The sequence below is a fragment of the Euprymna scolopes genome, chromosome 43, assembly GCF_053919585.1.
Source record: "Euprymna scolopes isolate OS-2025 chromosome 43, ASM5391958v1, whole genome shotgun sequence".
Lineage (NCBI taxonomy): Eukaryota > Metazoa > Mollusca > Cephalopoda > Sepiida > Sepiolidae > Euprymna > Euprymna scolopes.
Genome location: NC_136524.1, coordinates 29393756 through 29413241, shown reverse-complemented (window position 1 = coordinate 29413241; position 19486 = coordinate 29393756). Strand labels below are relative to the sequence as shown.

Sequence of the window (19486 nt, the reverse complement as noted above, 5' to 3'; positions counted from 1 at the left end):
GGCAAGAGGGGAGTCTGCTTGACATTCCCACAACTGGCAGTCTGCAGTTACACCCGGCAAAGTTGAAAGTAACTCGACAACTCACATCAGTATTTTACACCATCAAATCATGTGTTATTTTTTTAAGAAAATTATATTGAATGGACGTACACAAATGTTACCCATCTAGCGAAATATGCATCGGCTCCGATGTTGTGCGTAGTTCGACTGAGGGAGCCGTTATTATTTTTACAAGGGAAGAATTTTGGTGTGTGACCTAGTTTTATTTTTTTATTTATTTATTTTGGGTTGAACTTAGTGCATGATTTTTGTTATTATGATTTTATCTGTTTTTTTGGGGGGGATGGATATTTTTTTTTTGTTTTGTTTTTTTTGATGGAGTTTATGTAATTATTAACAGGAAAATTGGTGAAAGTCAAAATGGAATCCGCGCTATTTTTAAATATTATTTTCAAGTTTAATTAAAGTTTTACGATACCTGCATTATTTTTTATTTAAAAATCCGCTTACTGGTGTTTGCGCCAACAATATTGAAGCCTACTGGTCTCGTATTAAAAGAAGACTGAAATACATATCGAGATCAGTAGGAGAAATGAAACTGTCTCATGTCGATGAGGCCATGTATAGAGAGGCTTATAACATGAAGAGTGAAAAAATATTAGATAATTTTGAAACATTTTTAGAGCATGTTCATGAAAAAATATGGTAATTAAAAAAAATCCCAATAAGCTTTGGGAAAAAAAACGTTTTAAACAATTGAGATTTTAATTTTTTTTTTAATAAAAATAATTATTAAAACAAAAACAGTAGTGTTCTTGTTGAGTAGTTTTTTATTTTATTAAAGAAAATAAAAGGTACTCATGCACTTATTGAGCCGTGCTGAAATAATGACATTATTTAGAAAGCCATTCTTAACATGGGGACGGGAGGGTGTTGTGTACCCACTCTGTACTTTCACCTAACAATTTAATCAAAACGGGTATCGTAAAACTTTAATTAAACTTGAAAGTACTATTTAAAAATAGCACGGGTACTTTCACCTAACAATTTAATAAGAACAGGTATCATAAAACTTTAATCAAACTTGAAAGTACTATTTAAAAATAGCGTGGATCAATAAGTGCACTAGCACAAAACAACATTTCACTGTGTTTCGATCTACGACATTTCATGAGAGGTACATACACGCTAAAGCTTTTTGTTTATCGCCACAAGTGCTAATTTTGACTTTCACCAATTTTCCTGTTAATAATTACCTATGACGAAAACTTGGGAATTTGGCTGGAATTTTGAGCGGAACACTGTATTTACTTCACAGGGATAGCATGCTCTTGTTCTGTCAAAGTTTTGTAAAAAATACATTTGCATTTTTGTAAAAAAAAAAAAAAATACAATTGTGAATTACTTAGGACCTCTATCCTGTCATGGCTGATGGAACAAGAGTATGCTACCCCCGTGAAGTAAATAAAGGGTTCTGCTCGAAATTTTGTCCAAAATCCTGAGTTTTACAGAAACATTCCCAAGTTCAGCAAGATACATCTGAAGAAGGTCAGAGATTACATCGTCTGAAACGTGGTGAAAATCACACTCAAGATGAGAGCAGTAGTCCGTTTGATACATGTGATTAATAAAATACCCGTATTTAAGTGAACTATATTTTGATACATGTGATTAATAAAAGGCCCATATCTAAGTGAACTGTATTTTGAGATCTTTTCAGAAAATGTGGGCTCCTCCCTCTACCATGCTAAAAAAAAATCACTCCTACCAGAGAGTATCCTATATCTTTACAAAGCCACAGTTTGCCCACACGTTGTGAGCTTGTCTCTGCTTTATTGTTATTTCCTTGGCAAGTGCTTGTCTGAGCTCCAATCTACAGTCCTTCTTCACCAAACCTTCGCAAGAAACACTCGTCTAGCTGAAATCACTATCAATAATTTTCCCCACTCTTTGTCTGTGCCTAAACCTAAATGTAGATTCCATGACTAAAGCTTCTTTCTTAGAACTGCACACATGTGGAACTCTCTTATTTGCCTGCTTTCCAGCTGACTACAATATGGCCGTCTTCAAGTCCAATGTAAACAACTTCTTGATGAGCCGTTCCCCTTAAGTAATACAATTTACCAAATTTACACTTCGAACGATTGCTATATTGTACAATAATCCTTATCCTCTGAGCCTTAAAAAGTGGTGATTCCTTTGTAAAAAAAAAAAAAATAAATAAAAAAATAACTTAATTGCTTTGTCAAAAATAGTAATATATCCAAATATTATGAAAATTCGAGTAGAATGTCATTTATAGTTGAAAGTAATTTTTATAAAAAAAAAAAATGGAGGAAAATTGGATGTTTTAACAGACAGTAAAATTTCAAATACAAGGGACATTACTCAGAGGCTAAAAATGTTGGGCACCTTTGAATGGTGACGAACATTTTAGCCTATAGCGATAAACCTTTTTCTTTTTTACTAATAAAACACAATAGCAGTTTTTATACTTGATAAAATTTTGTAATATTTGGATACATTATATTATTTTTGATTACAAGAACACATTTAAAAACTCGATCTGACATCATCTACTATGAGTGCAATTGTTACAACTTTGAATTACTTCCCTTGAAAATTAATGTACATAATATTGTAAGAAAAGTTAGTGATCTTTTAAACTAATGCACTTCAGGTGAAAACTTTACGTACTTGAGTGTCATGGCGCAATTAGTAAAAATTACAAAAATGATCCAGTAGAAAAAAATTACACCTAAATAAAAAAAATTTACAGAGTTTAGAAATTTATAAACCTTATTGAATGTTTTAATGTTAAAGGGTTCACAAAATCCAGGGGGAGGTAACTTCAATCAATAATTTCGACAAAAAAATATGTATTGACAATTTTTTAAACACAAAGTCTTGGAATGCAATTGTGGATGATTTTTGTAATTCAAACAACTTCTAGCACATCATCTACTAGATCCTTTTTCTTAATTTTTGGCATATATACTAATTTCGCCATGACACGTAAGTACGTAATGTTTTCACCTGAAATGTGTTGGTTTTTAAAAGATCACAAATCTACATAAGCACCAAAATGTTTGGGTAAATTATCCATTTTTTTTTTTTTTTTTTACTAAATTTAGTTACTATTGACAAAACTATTGCATAGAAAAGAATATAAAAAAAGGTTATTTCATTTAGAGAAATGAGATACATAGTCGACTTTTTTTTTTTTTTTTTAAATTTAAGCTAAAACAAACAAAAAATAAAAACAAAAACAAAACTATAATTCAAAATGTACTTTATTGTAATAAAACAAAAAGAAATTAAAGATAAACAAATAAAAAAATAAAAGTATTTTGGCATACAGCAGTTTTATGGAATTTGTCACAAATTCCATTTTTATAAGTAAATCGAAGCTGACTATTACGGAATTTTAGAAAATTAAAGTTGAATTCATTTACTAAGTAATTCTAAGGAGTCTAGGAACTGAAACTTATTAAAATTTTAAACAAAATTTGTAAAAAAGCTCAAATCTAAAGGAAAGTAACAGCAGCTTACAGAAAAATAGTTCATTAAAAAAAAAAAAAAAAGGAAATTGGAATTTATTGGAAGAAGAAGACCATTTTTGATTATATCTTTAGATGACAATATATTTGCAAATTAATTGATTGCCGTCAAGTATTTGTTATATAAAAATTGTTAAATGGAAAAAAAAAAATTTTTTCATATCTTTATAAAGGATGATATCAGAAATATTAAAAAGATGTATATAAAATATGTAGACGTCCCCATTTTTTTTTTTTTTTTTGGTAGTATAGGTATCTTTAGCATCACACTTAATAACAACTGGCATACAAAAAATATGCTCATCATTTGGTCCCATTAATAGTGAGAAAACAGAATGTAAAAGAAAAAAAAAAAATTGGTCCCTTGTTCTGTCAAAAATCGACATCAGAAATATTACAAATTACAACAATTATATCAATTAGGTAATGCTCAGTTCAAGATAATGTTTTCTTTTTTAAACTTTTGGACTACTATTCTCATACTGATTCTTATTTTCACAACATTACAGCCGATATAACCTTTGACCTTTCTCAAGTGCGTCTTATATATATATATATATATATATATATATATATAACTAGTTTATTATATGCTATTTGTTAAATTTAAAAAAAAAAAAAAAAAAAAAAAAAGGTAGAGTGGTGGAGAGAAACATTTTTCACGTACACTTACAAGTTCCAAGTCGTACATATACATTTTTGTTTGCATGGAGACGGTCGCCGTAAGTCTATAGTAACCACTCCCCCTCCTTCGATAGGTAAACACAGAAACAGCCAGAGGTTTACAAGCCCACACATCTGCTATTGGTGAACATTTATTGCCATATCAAAGCAATGGAGGGTACAAGGATGAAGCATTCTCTATTTTGTACAGATAACATTCGAAGACTCATTTAAAAATTCTCAAAGCAATTGCTATCCATTTACGACAACCATTTGCACAAACAAGGAGTATATCCACATCCACAACTTGGAACTTATGGGTGTACAAAGAGAATGTCTCCTCCGTTTCTTTTTAAATTTAACAAATAGCATAATAAACTAGAAAAACATGTCATTTTATAAATTTGACATATATATATATATATATACCTATATATATATACACACATATCAATGACTCCGTTCAGTCTCGAAAGACAAAGGATACCTCCTATAGGGGCAGCTGTGCATGAAATTGTGAGGCAAGGGTTGCACAATCCCAACCACACCTATCCTGAATCGGCACTGTTTGAGTCCAGTGGCAAGGAGAAGTCCAGGATGACTGGAAACAATGCCGAGATAAGCGGAGAACACATACAACACCTGGAAGTCCCAAATGGTCACCCATTTAGTACTGACCAGGTTCGACGTTGCTTAACTTTGGTGATCCAGCAGGAATCGGTGTGTCAACATGATATATATATATATATATACGGACGCTACTTTTGTGCAAGCAATATCGCCTGAAGGGGTCTCTAGTTACTTGTAACTGGCTGACCAAAACATGCTCATGGATGTATAGCGACATACGAATGCTTATGTAAAACAAATAAAAAGTGTGTGTGTAACAGAAACTTGGAACCTACGAGTTGAACTCGGGAATCTGGACGGCATTTTTGACCTGTGGTGTAACAGATAAAGGCAGTGAATAACAGTCAGTTCTAAATTACAATCTTCTGCAGGTTCAATCCTCAATACATGTGATGCTAAGCAAGAATAAAATAATTTGTGCATAAACATTAAAGATCATGGTCAGCGCAGAATGAAAAAAAAAAAAAAAAATTACTGTAGAGGTATTAAAGATGGTTTACTTTAATAAATGAGGAATCAATTTAGAGTTAAAATCAAGTTAGTATACTTGGAGGGAAAAAAATGTTTGAAATGTGTTCACTTTATGGTGAAGGAGCAAAATCAAAACAAGATGGCTACTGAATTTCTCTTGATGTTGGGTGATTTTGCTTATTCACTGTAAACTTAACATATTTCAAATGTGTTTTTCTCAAGTTTTCATGTGTAATACTAACTGGATTTTAAGTAGAAATGATTTCTCATTTAAATAATATTTAACAAAAAATGGCATAAAACTATTTTTAATGCCTGTACAGAATTTTTAGTTCTTATTTAGAATTACACTTATTTAAAAAAAAAAAAAAAAAATGTTTTTATGGTGTATGTACCTGTCACAGAACTAAGATGTCATATTTATAAAATATGGGGTGGGCAAAAAAAAAAAAATCAAATTTATGATGAACCAATAGGTGCTATATTTTTATTAGGATACATTAAGATTCAAAGGCAGCCAATTCAATTCAACTACTGAAATTTATCTTTTTCTCCAGAAGAGATCATCAATGGCTACCAAAAATATTTAATCAAACTTAAATTTTCATAAAAACAAAACTACTTCATCAATTTACATAATTTTTGGAATATGACATCATTGTTCTGTGACAAGTACCGTAAAAGAATTTATTTATTTTTTTGTTTTGTTTTAAGCGTAATTCAAAATATGCAACAGATTATTTTCTATTTTTAGCTCTTACCGCAACTTTTAACATTTGCCAAGTGAATTAATACTTTGATCTGGTCATGGCTGATGGAACAAGAACACTCTCCCCCAATCAAATAAAGGGTTCAGTGTAAAATTCTGTATAGATTCCAGGGTTCAAAAAAAGATGCACCTGAGGTAAGTCAAAGATTGCATCAAATAAAGTCGTGAGAATACCAAGGAGAATACTAGTCTGAATAATACAAATAATCCGATATTCACCTTGTTAAAATAATGTGTAATATATTATTTTTAATAGTCTGTATATTAGTAGCAATATACAGAAATAAAAAAAATCAATTTCCTTTACTCAATTTTATAAACAAAAGTAATTAAAGTAAAAAATGGGCGGGGGGAACAGAAAAAATTAAATAGTGAATGCAACGTAAAGAAAAAAAAAGATACTTTGAAATAGCCCCACCCCCTAACGTTAAAGTAGAAATTGTCTTTTGAAAACTTCTAATCCATAATGCTGCGAGGTTTTCCGAAAATGATGCCTGCTTGTGATGCCCCTTTATTTGATCCCATTTGAAGGCTGATAATGTTGTTGCCAGCCTTTAACTGTTCTTCGGTGAAATTGCGTTCATTGCGATCGGCTTCTTTTGGTCCTAAGCCTGGACCAGTATAGCCATTTTTGCGAGCCTGCAAAAAAAAATAAATAAATAAATAAAATAAATAAAATAAATAAAAAATAAAAACGGTATAACACAAAAAAAAAAAAAAAAAAAAAAAAAATTCTTAAATATTTGGAAATCTTAGAAATTACATAATTTCTAAAATAAACAAAAAATGCGCCTGACATAGCATCTGACTTAACTGATCGATCAACCATCGGAATAGACAACTACATACTCTCGAAAACATTCCAACAGAAACTGAGCAGCTAGGTTTGGTACACTCTTGAATGTGCCGCTGGCATAGCATACAGAAACCGCTACTTCAATTGCTTTAAATGTAATAAATGTTTTAAAACTAAAGTTGCTTATAGCTTATAGAACTGCCAGCAATCACTGCAAAAGAATTATAGAAAATGTGAATGCCGTATGCTCAGTCTATCAAGTCCAAAATAGAAGAACAGAGGCTTAGGGTTAGGGTTAGGGTTAGGGTTAGGGTTAGTTTTAGTCAATAACTAACAAGGTCTCAAATAGGTGATTTCGTCAGCATCTGACAAAGCCAAACTCTTTGTCAAGAACTTTGTAGTAAACTCAACCTTATGCTATCAGGGTCTCCTATCTCCAGAATTTCTTCCTAAGACCGAAAATAATCTGAGTGACATCCACATATCTGTTCGTGATACTGTCATACTCATCAAAAACTTTAATGCCAGTAAAGCAACTGGTCTCGATAATATTCCAGTTATAGTACTTAAAAAAAAAAAAAAAAAAAAAAAAAACTGCAATTGGAACTAGCACCCATTCTTGCAAAGCTGTTCAATTGATGCATAAAGGAGAAACACTTCAACATCTGGGAAAACCTCATTGGTTTAAAAATAGTGGAGCTTGGTCTTCTACATCTCAGTACAGACTAATTAGTCTTCTGTGCATCATCAAGTTGCTTGAATCCGTGTTAAATAGAAAAATTGTCAACCACCTCAGCAAAATAACCTGCTCAGTGACAAGCAATATGGTTTCCATCCTGCAAGATCTATAGCTGACCTACTGACTATAATGTCACATAGGATCAGTGAATCTATCGATGGGGGTTTCCTCTCAAAAGCAATAGCTCGATATATCAAAGGCATTTGATAGGGTTTGGCATAAAGGTCTATTTCACAAGATTTCAAGCTATCGAATATCTGGAAATGTCTTCTCAACCATCAAATCGTTTCTCTCTGATAGGTTTATATAAATAGTTGTTGATAAGCAGAAGTCAGAAGCTCAAATTTTAAAATTAAAGTTAGTTTTATTTAAAAAAAAAAAATTTTAAAAAGACAAGGTGGTTTTTTTTTTCAATTAAATTATAAACTTTAGTTTTACAGACACAAAAAATAGACTTTATAGATATTTTATAATAATTTTTTTGAAATATATTTAATGAAAAGTTTTTTTATCATTTCATTGTTGAATAAAATTTCAAAGTGATAAATGGTGAAAAAAAAAAATATCTCGAAAAGAAAAAACACCTTGTCTTTTTTTTTTTTTTTTAAATAAAACTTTAATTTTTAAATTTCGATGTTTGAAAAACAGTCCACAATATACATTTCATTATGAAAGTTCTATTTTTGTTTGATAAAGAGAATAAAACAGTTAATAAATACAAAAAAAACCCCCAAAAAACTCAGTCATTAAGTTCAAATAAAGACTGTTTGAATAAAACTTTACAAAAAAAAAAAAAAAAAGGTACATTCTATACGGTTTTGGCCATCCGTAGATAAAAATACGCCTGCCGTCACTTCTGTCAAATTGCTTTGTAAACAAAGGAAGGCCAATCTACACCATTACCGCAAAGGGTGTTCACAAACAAAAACGCTTGATAGTGTGTAATCTGCATGAACTATACGTTGCTTTTAAATAGAAGTATCCCAATGTCATGGTGGGGGTTTCCAAATTTTCGGAGATGCATCCAAAGTGGTGTGTTTTAGCTGGATCTATGGGTACACATTCTTTTTGTGTGTGTAGCATACATCAGAATGCAAAACTTCTTGTCGATGTCATGAAGTGAAACATCACTTACAAAGATTTTATTTCAAGTTAGTTTGTGATTTTTCTAACAAAGGAGTGTATGATGCATCGCTGTGAAAACTGCCCTGATAGAGAAGCATTCTTAGATGAGGAGTTGTATGATATGAACCCTGATGACGAATTTCATTTTAGTCAATGGGACACAACCAGCCATGCAACATTAAGATATGCAAAATATAAAGATCTATTGATTAACAATTTTACTAGACACTTGCTCTAATTGTTCTGTGAGACTTTGTAGAAAACTTTCAATTTTTAATACAAGATGAAATTCAAAGTTATCATTGGAGCAAGGAATATTGCACCCTGCACTCAGTAGTGATTTACTACAGATTCTGATCAGCAGCTAAAGCACATTTCATTGTGTTTTATTTCCAATGACAACACGCATGACATTGCATTTGTGTATCAAACTCAGACAATGATTGTTCACTTAATCCAGACTTTATTACTGCATGTGAACAAATGATGGCTGCGGGGCTCAATATAAAAACTTCAAGAATTTCATCAATTTATGCTTGCATAAGGAGGATTTTGGTATTGAAGGTGAGTGGGGTTTCTTCACCACCAGTCATGGAAAATCCCCTTGTAATGAAATTGATGGTTCAGTAAATCACAATGTGGCTAAGTGGTCATTCGAATGCCCTCTAAATAATCAAACCTTTGATTATAAAGCTATGCTTGCTATCTGCCAGATGTCTGGCATCAGTTTCTTTGCGATCAATAAAGAAACCATGGAACTAGAGCTAGTCACCTTTTTGTACCATTGTCAACATCACAAATTAGCCATAACTTGTCCAGTGAGGATGAACTATATATTGATATGCATGACTAACTTGCCATCAATTCTTTATATCTCTGAAATCACACCAATGCAATAAATAACCTGTATTTATAACTCTTTCTAGTGGGTTGGTATCGTGAACGAAATAAATGCAGAGGAAGGTGATGTAACTGTCAAGTTCATGCATCTCCATGGACCACACAAGACATTCAGTTGGCCGCAGATTGATGATACATGGTTTGTTCCCATCAAGAAAATTCTTTGTGTTGTATCCCCAACAATATGCATTGGAAGGACATACACAATAACTGACCAAGTGTATCAAAAAAACATTTCTGCATTTCAATGACATAAAGAACACAGCAGCATGTAAATGTTGAATGCTGACTTTAGTTGTGAAATCCATTATTTTCTGAATAGCATTTCACTGCAACTGTTTTATCTTTAACAGACACCTGTTTGAAGATGAAATTTATGGAATAGCCACTTTTCTGATTGAACACCATACAGATCGAAACTGGTTACTTCCCATTAAGGTACTTCTCAGGGAATAGTTCAAGTTCGTTTTTGTGTATGAATTAGTTTGCTCAGAGGGGCCTAGCTAAAACAAACAGCCCTTATTAAAATTGCATGTTTTGTATAAGAAAAGGGAACAAAGGGTGGGGGGGTCAAAAAGGCAGAAAATGAGTGTACATAAGTTTTTGAATGTCTCAAGACTTTTTACAAAGTTTTTACTTTCAACAATGTGAGCGAACAAAACAAGAACTTTTAATCATTTTTGGTCCAGAGGCAATTTATTGTGTCTAAAAACATACATGAAAAAAAAAGTAATGCGTTACCATGCCAGCCACATCCATTTTTTCTTATTCGATTTTGGGGCACATCTGGAAAAATCCAAAAACTCTTAATATCTCTATAAGGCTTCATTTTGTAGAAAATCTGATGCCATTTTTGGATTCGTTGGGTTAAAAAAAACTTACCAGAGTGAATTTTTAGGGCCATACGATCTTTCAATCAGAAAATATTCAAAGAAATGATATCACGAAATTGTCGCATAATGCGGCTAACACCAAAAAAAAAAATGCTCTAAATCGGAAACTGCTTGGAGTTATGTGCTCAATTTTTCAGGATTTTTTAGTCCCTATATTGTCCATATGCAGTGGAAACTTCAGCCAGATCTGGAGATATGAGTTTCAAAATTCCATATTTTTGGATGATTTGACATGGAATGACCCCACTATATGTAGGGTGATGTCGACACTCCGCTGCAAGAGTTACAAAAACCTAACATTGTTATCTCCCCTAACAAGGATATACATGCAACTGAGGACCGCTTGTGAATTTCATACTCCCATAAAATTTCCTTCTTTGGAGAAAGCTAGTTAAACCCACATTAGGGTTAGTGTTGCAGTTTCAGTTTAGTCTTTGTAAAAAAACAAAAACAGGTTGTTTTTTTTTGTTTTGGTTTTTTAAGCGATGCGCTTTAAATTGACAACTATTTTCTTGAATTGCAGATTTGGCAATTCACATCGAAGATATGCTAAATATATTTTTAACAAAAAAATTATCCATAATTACATTGACATTAGGTGTTTAGAAATCGCAGATCGCTAATTTAAATCAAGGGAGATAAGTCAGTTTATCATTGGCCGCACAATTCTCCCACGATAAAACTTGATAATTTGATAAATTCTATTTTTAGTTTTAATTATTTCTCTACTGGATTATTTTTCCTAATTTTTGGAATTGACACTAATTTTGAAATGACATGTAAGGATATAATAATGTTTTCATCTGAAATGTGTCGATTTAAAAGGATCACCAATCTACACAAGCACTTAATATTTTCAGTAAAACCCCAATTAAACCAGATTAAAAATGTATATAAACGAAAAAAAGAAACACTTACCATTCTACCCAGGGCATGAATTGTATTGATGACTTGAACCATATTTACTTTTTCGTAAAGATCAACAGTTTGAAAAAGATCGTTCCTAGAGACACCATAGGCTTCAATGGCAGACAAGAAATTGGCAATATTTTCCATCATATTAAAAGCGAATCGAGTCTGATTGATTTTAGGTACACTACCAGGTTTAAGTTCATTGATGACACTAAAAAACAAAGAAAGAAAAAAGTATTTTCAGTAATTCAATTCACAAAAACTGAAATATAAAATAGTAACATTTTAATCAGTTTCAAATATAAAAATAAAAATTTTTCAATTACAAAAAAAAACAAATAAAAACATTTTAAATCAAACAATTTAAAAAACAAAACACTTTCAATTAAAAACAAAAACATTTTTAATTAAAAAAAAATTTAAATTAAAAAAAATTTTCAATAAAAATACATTTTCAATAAAAAAAAACAGCTTCAATTAAAAGAACATGTAAAATTAAAAAACATTTTCAATAAAAAAAAAAAAACATTTTAAATTATGTATTTATTGAATAATTGTTTAATTGATTTTTGTTATTTACTTGCTTTCAAAGTTCTTCCAATAAATTTTCTGCAACTTTTTGGGTTGCTTTAACTTGCAGAAAATCAACTTTAAGATCATAAGTTATCACTGTGGTTATGACAACAGAGTATTCTTTTCACTGTTTTGACTCTCGAGTATATATCCAACACATTTAGACACAGTTAATCAACCGAAAACCACATCACTCTATATAAAAGCATATGATGTCAATGGATACACACTCGAGAGTCAAAACAATGAAAAGAATATTCTCTTGTCCTAGCCCTAATTATCACACACACACACACAACTTGTATTTAGTATAATTAATTGTTATTCTTACCGACAGAGCAGAACTCCACTTTTCAATTTTTCATGCATGCCAGCTTCCCCAAGGGGAGTGTCTCGATCCTCACCCTAAAATACAAAATAAATAAAACAAAAACTTGCATGAAAGGAATATTAATTTTAGCAGTAAGCTATACAAATGGATGCTAAAAAAAAAGAAGAAAAAAAAAGAAAAAGAAGAAAAAAGAAAAAGAAAAAAGAAAAAGAAAAAAGAAAAAGAAAAAAAGAACTGTTGAACTTCCAGAGTTTTTTTGGGTTTTTTTTTAACATCCATTTGTATAGCTTACTGCTAAAATTAATATTCCTTTTGAACTGATAAATGTCTGTTGGTGTCAATACTATTAAGAATATACAGGAAACTGGGGGCCACCTGTGAATTTAACATTCCCTTGACACTTCCTCCTTGACAGGAAGCCGGTTTAACTCATTGTAAAACAAAGAAATAAACAACAACAACATTATGAAATTATTTCTTTCATATGTAAAATGATCATCATTGTTAACTAAATACTAAACTATTCATGAACCGTTGGGTCAGTATATGTTATAGCTAATTATGGAATCTAATGCATTAAAAAAAAAAAAAAAAAAAAAAAAAAAAGAAAATTAATTTTTATTTGCATATTTTAAACGCAAAAAAATTGTCGATTAAAAAAGGAAGCTTTCATGGCTTTTGTTTTTATTTATTTACACATGCGCAGAAGTTTTTTTCAAACCAGAAGCTATAAACCTGAAGTGTGAAAAAATCTGATACATTACCCGCTCAGCCAGCAAGGGGGAGTAACAGAAAAATGTAATTGACAGGTCCGTGAATTTAATGAGGTCAAATAGAAATCCCGCAGTTAACTTTTTCTGCGAGGCAGTTTTTTTGGGTTTGTTTACCCAAGTTTGGCTGGTTTTATTTCCCCAAGATGTCAACTTAGTTTCACTTTATTTATATGAAAAAGTGAACCAACACGAGAGGGACTGTAATAGCAAGAATTTTGTAAAAGTCGATGTAAATAAATCTAGACGCGACGCATGTTCGCAAATCTTAGATATTACGATCTAGACAGTATATAAAAAGTTCAAAAAAGTAGTAAATCCACGGAGAACCCCCGAAAAAAAGCCTTTGCCGGACATACAAAAAATGTGCACACACATTTTGCCTTTTATTTTTATATATATATATATATATAAAATAGATCTTTGAGGCCTTTGTCCAAAATTCCCCTTATATATAAAAAAAAATCTGTATGATGTACATACTTGTGATGAAACAAAAATATATTCTTGATTGTTTTTCCCCCCATTCTTTCCATTTGTAAAATAGAAAATAAAATAAAATAGATGGCAAAAAGAAATAATGTACATACAAATTGAGCATCATTTTATTTATTTTTTATATATATATATATATATATATATATATATATAAATCAAATTATAATCAAAACGGAGAATAATTTAACAATACCATCATAATGAAACTGAAGTCAAAATTTCAATCCATTAAAAAGTGAATAGAATTTTTAAGTTGAAGAACTACGAAAACTGAAGTGGTACCATTAAAATGAACAATATTTTGTGCTTGAGAATTTATTTTTCTAGATAGTCACCATCATTCTCAATGCATTTTTCCCCAAGAATTCAATGACGCATCTGTTTCTGACACATGCCCATGGCAGGTGTTGTTTTGTTTTTTTAGAGTCTCACACCGTCATTTAAAAAAATTTTTTATTAAAACTTCAAAGTATACAGTAAACAGCAGGTTTTTACACCAGAGTTTTCCTTCTAAATGCATGTTTTAACAAAGACTGGGGTCCATCTTCCCCTGTGAATTAATGTGACCCTAGATACCAACCTGGAAATTTCTACGTCCGATAGCTCAATTCAAAATAATGATCAAACCGGATACACACTCAAACACTGATTCGACTCCTCCCTTGAGGCTCGCATTTACAAATATCCATGGACTTAGAACTAACTTAGATGATCTAGCATCATTTCTTAGCAAACTCCCTGGGTATCTTAGCGCTAAGTGAAACTAACTTGCACTCCTCCATCCCTTCTAACTACTTTAACATGTCTCGTTATCTTCCACTTTATTGTAAGGACTCTGAAAGACATGTATATGAATTTGGAGTCTATATTTGTAACACCCAATGGGTAATCAACAATTCTTCCACTTACCAACAATCATAAGGTTGTTTGCACGGCAACTGAGAAAGCTAAGATGCTTGCCCATCAGTTTGCCTCAAACTCTACTTTGGATCCGGCACACCATTCCCTCCCTGATTTTCCTTTGCAGACAGAAAGCACACTAGATCTAAAAATCACCGCTTCCCAAGTACATGATATCATAAAAAACCTAGACACCTCAAAAGCATGTGGACCTGATTTCATCTTGGCTGTACTATTAAAAAAATGCTTTGCTGACATAGCTCCAGTTCTCTCCATACTTTTCAACAAATGCCTTAACAAATCTTGCTTCTCTGACTGCTGGAAAACTGCTTCTGTTATATCAGTTTACAAGAATTCTGGCGAAAGAACTGACCCATTAAATTATCGCCCCATTAGCCTCCTCCAGTTTTTCGGTAAAATATTTGAGTCCATAATTAATCAATCTCTAGTCCACCAACTTACAGTTGCTAAACTTCTGTCCGACCAACAATATGAATTTAGTCAAACCCGTTCTACTGCAGATATCCTAACTGTAATCTCTGAACATATATACCATGCACTGGATAAGGCAGGGGAGGGGAGGGCAGGGCAGGGCAGCATCCCTAGATATATCTAAGGTTTTTGACAGGGTATGGCACGATGGTCTTCTCATGAAAATCAGATCATACTAATCATAATTAAATTCTTCTTAAATAAGAGAAGAATTCAGGTTGTCCTCCATAGTCGTATGTCAAAACAATATGATATAAATGTAGGTGTGCCCCAGGGGTCGATCCTTAGACCTTTATTATTCCTGATATTCATAAATGACCTCCCTAATAAAATTTTCTGAGATAGACGTATTTGCTGATGACATCACACTCTATAACAGGCATGAGGGGAAAACGAATGAACACATATCCAAGGCAATGACAGAAACTCTAGAGGTCCAATAGGGGCAATAATGGATGGTAATGTTCAATGCTGCTAAGACTAAGCTAGTTTCCTCTAATAATTATAAGAAACCTTCTCAACCACTAATAGCTATGGCTAATGATATATAATCTGAAAGTACTTCTTTCAAACTCCTTGGCTCAACATTCACAAAGAATATGAGTTGAAACAGATAGAGAGCATTGCCAAGGTTGCTGTGATGAAGGTGGGCTCTCTCTACTGTGTTAGAAAGTTACTTATGCCTGAAAGTATCCTGTACTTCTATAAGGCCATCATTCGCCCATGCATAGAGTATTGTTGTCATATTTGAGCTGGTGCATCTGCTGCTAGTCTTTCACTCCTGGACAGGGTCAAAAGAAAGAGTTACCAACCTGATGAACTGTCAGTTAAGCTTCAATCTCTGTCCCATCAACGAAATGTTTCATCCCTCTGCCTGTGTTACAAGTATTTTAATGGTAGATGCTCCAACAAAGTACAAGCCCTCGTATCCCTTTGACTTAAATACTCCCAACAAACCCAACAAACAGCAAAGTCCTACTCCTACACAGTAGAGATCCCCAAAGCCTTGTAGCAGTCACAGAGAACTATTTTCTCTGGTGAATCAATGCCCCCCTCTGAGTTCTCCGGCCATAGGCTGACCAATCAGCTAACAGGGCGCATTGATTCATCTGCTCCCTAAAAGTCTTAAGGGAACGTCAGCCAGTCAGATACAGACCGCTAGCATAGCAACATCTATCCTCTTTCATCTCCTGTCCACCGGACATCTCGCTATAGCATTGATGGTCTCGATTGAGACAATTGCTATCCAGCCGGGGACGACACGGTACTGATTAACCTTCGACGACCTTAAAAGAACTTTCTTTTTATTCTTCCCTTTTAGCAGCCTGACCTGCCAGTTCCTCCTACAAATAAAATACTCTTCATTGTTATTGTTTAAAAAGGAAGTTTGTTTTTCTTTTGTACCTTGTTCTTTGCTATAATTTATTAGGAAGTTAAAACAATTTCTCCTAAAGCCTTCTACTCTAATGGTTTTTTTCCCAGAAGTGCTAGACTTTAAAATTCCCTTCTGGGTTCCTGCTTCCCCAACTGTACTGACATGCAGAAGGTCAAATGTATTGTAAACAGACGTCTTGCTGCTCAACTACCCCTGTAATTTATATCCCAGATAGTAGCCCCCTACATCAAAGTGGTGCTGTGCCTTGTTTGGGGTGAAAATGCGTGTGTGTGTGTGTGTGTGTATATATATATATATATATATACACACACACACACACACACACACACACACAAAAATAAAAAAACAACATTAGCCTAGAAATAAATAAAAATATACTAGAGGTTGAATCCACCCAGCCATGTAAAGCTCTGTATCTTGATAGGTTATTGGATAAGGATTAGATTTTTATTTATATATATTATATAAAATGGCAACATAAGAGTTTTCCCCATGTGTTTTAAATTTAATTATATCTTGGGGGGGGGGGCTATAAAAAGGTTTTTATTTTTTTTAATTTATGTTTTTGCTGGCTTTATTCATTTCTTTTACCTATATTTTTTTTCTTCAAATTTTTTTTTCCATTTTTTTGAGGAACATACATTTGTCTTTCTGAGTTGTTTAATAAAAAATTTTTTAAAAAAACTACTAAAAACATGAATGTGAATTAAAGACATCATCTGGTTTTGGGAATAATAATGATATATATATATATATATATATATATATATATATATATATATATATATGTCTTTATAATAAATAAAGGGTATTTGTACAGTTTAATCAAGACATTAAAAAATGAAAATATCGAAAAAGGTTATATTGTACGTATCTGTTTTGGACTGAAGATCTCCGGAAAAAAATTTCATTTAATTTGATCGAGTAGCGTTTTCTTTTTACAATGGAAAAACATGTTCTTATGAGAGCTTGTTGAAGTCAGCCATTATGGAATTTGTTGAACATGCCATGGGGAGATAACTCCAGTTAAAGCGCCGACACTCCCTCCCCATCTTTAATAATAGCTTTTCTCCCTAAAAATCTAACCTTTTGCTCGGTATCATAACAAATTGTTTTTTCGCTGTTAAAAAAAAAAAAAAAAAAAAAACTACTTGATGAAATTAAGAGAAATATTTTTTTCAGAGAACTTCGTTCCATAACGGATACGTGCAACATAACCTTTTTTCAATATTTTCATTTTTTTAATGTCTTTATTAAACTGTGCAAGTACCAAATAAAGTAAAAGACTAGGTAGAGTTTTTGGCATTCCAGCATATATCTTGAAACATTTAATTCTTGCTCTTGCATTACTTCCCCTGTTTTCTTGACAGTGATAGACAACAATATTATGTACTAGCGGGGGTACCCGGCGTTGCCCGAGTGTTTGTTTCCGGGACGGGGGAGGGGGGGGAAGTTTTAAAAAATGTTATGGTAGGTAAGTAGGAGGGATCAAACCCGGAGTCATGAGTAAAAGTAGGAAAATAAAGTGTGAAAAAAAAAACAAAAAAAAAACATCTGCAACGTTAACAGTTCGGCCACCAAGGAAAGTCCATTCCAGTTGTTTAGGAAAAAAACAAAAAAAAAAAAAAAAAACGACTACGGTAGGTTGGCGCGAACGTGAAAATATAATGTGAATTGTCCAGCACGCTAACCACTACGCCACAGAGCACTGCAGCTTAGTTTAGTGATTTTAAATAACTTCACATGAAAGAACTACAAAGCCAAACCGGTGTTCTCTTCTCAACTGTTCCTTGTGAACGATCCCCAAACAGTGTTAAGTGGTGGCAGGGGGAGGAGGAATTTATTAGAGAGAAAATATTTTACCACTTCCATTGATCTTAACTGATTTTGGCCGTGACTTCTCAGCAGAAAAAGTATAGAAATCTAAGATTATCGAGGAATTTGAGAAATAATAAGCCTATAACACACCTCAGATATTGTTCTGCCGTTTGTGCATATTATATTTGCATGAAATATCTTGATTTTTAATCCTATTAATGTCAAAATCAGACGGGAAAAAATGAGTTCATTTTATTTATATAGAGATAATATGTATTATTATAATATTTTTTATTGTTTATTATTAACATTTTAATGTGAACAATTCTTACTTTCATTTAATAAATGTGTAATATATATTTCTTGTAACTGTTAACTTTCTTTTTTATGTGACACATTCTTAAAAGTATATAAACATTTTTTTACAGAAAATGTATCATTTTTTACACGGAACTACTACTACTAATAATAATTCGTCTGAATGTGAGAAATTTCTTCTGTTAAAATATCTGTTGGAAGAGGTTTCGTCGGGGACACCAAATCAGCTACCATTGTTTAGAAAATTAAATGTCTCAAGATATATGCCAGAATGCCGAGTTTTTTTTTATGGTAGTTTTCATCATTTATTATGTGAGGATTTCAGCATCCATCAGTTGTCAGGAATAGTTTATCATGCGTACAAAGGAGAGGATTGTAATGCACAGTAGAGACCACTCTCTGGGATCTTTTTACAGGTGTTTGTCAGGCCGCCCTACATAAAGATACTTCTCTAAACCCTTACCAAATATAAAAAATTTAAAAAAAAAATGGTGCAGTCTCCTCAAGCCATACAACACCTCCCACCACCCTGGGTTGCGAACAGGAGCACCCCCTTTAAGAGAGTAGGATTGAATAACAAAGAAGCCGTTGAACTGAAAATATAAGTAACCACAATATTAAAAGGATGAAAAGGGCTTTTCAACAAGTTTATATACCAGATGTGAAGAGAAGAGGTAAACAATGGTATAACCTTCCTACTTCAGGAAGTGATACTCCAGCCATGACAGAGGCTGACCAGTGTCAGCCATCAGGTTTTGATTTAAAAAAAAAAAAAAAAAGAAAAGAAATCCTATCCCCCTAACTCTGGCATATGCAGCAACTAAAGAAAAATAAGCCATGATCTGTGGCTCAAAATAAGGAGCTATTATTTAGCTACCATTATTAAGTTTGTGGAGCAAAACATAAAATAAAAAAATTTTTCAAAAGAAGTG

The 19486-nt window shown here is 32.4% G+C and overlaps 1 protein-coding gene across 4 annotated transcripts in view; it reads right to left on the bottom strand.

Annotated features, from left to right (window-relative positions):
* Nucleotides 1-3901: 3901 nt before the first annotated feature.
* LOC145268261 (muscle-specific protein 20-like) overlaps nucleotides 3902-19486 on the bottom strand; it is a 103191-nt gene continuing 87606 nt past the window's right edge. For 2 of the 4 annotated variants that reach the window (XM_080123611.1, XM_080123614.1), the window contains exons 4-6: nucleotides 12363-12436; nucleotides 11465-11669; nucleotides 5685-6732 (exon numbers count right to left, since the gene is read on the bottom strand). In XM_080123611.1, the coding sequence (XP_079979737.1) occupies nucleotides 6550-6732; nucleotides 11465-11669; nucleotides 12363-12436 (462 nt within the window). In that variant the 3' untranslated portion in view covers nucleotides 5685-6549. Of the gene's footprint in view, nucleotides 6733-11464; nucleotides 11670-12362; nucleotides 12437-19486 lie in introns of all 4 variants that reach the window. The other 2 variants (XM_080123612.1, XM_080123610.1) reach the window with 2 other exon arrangements.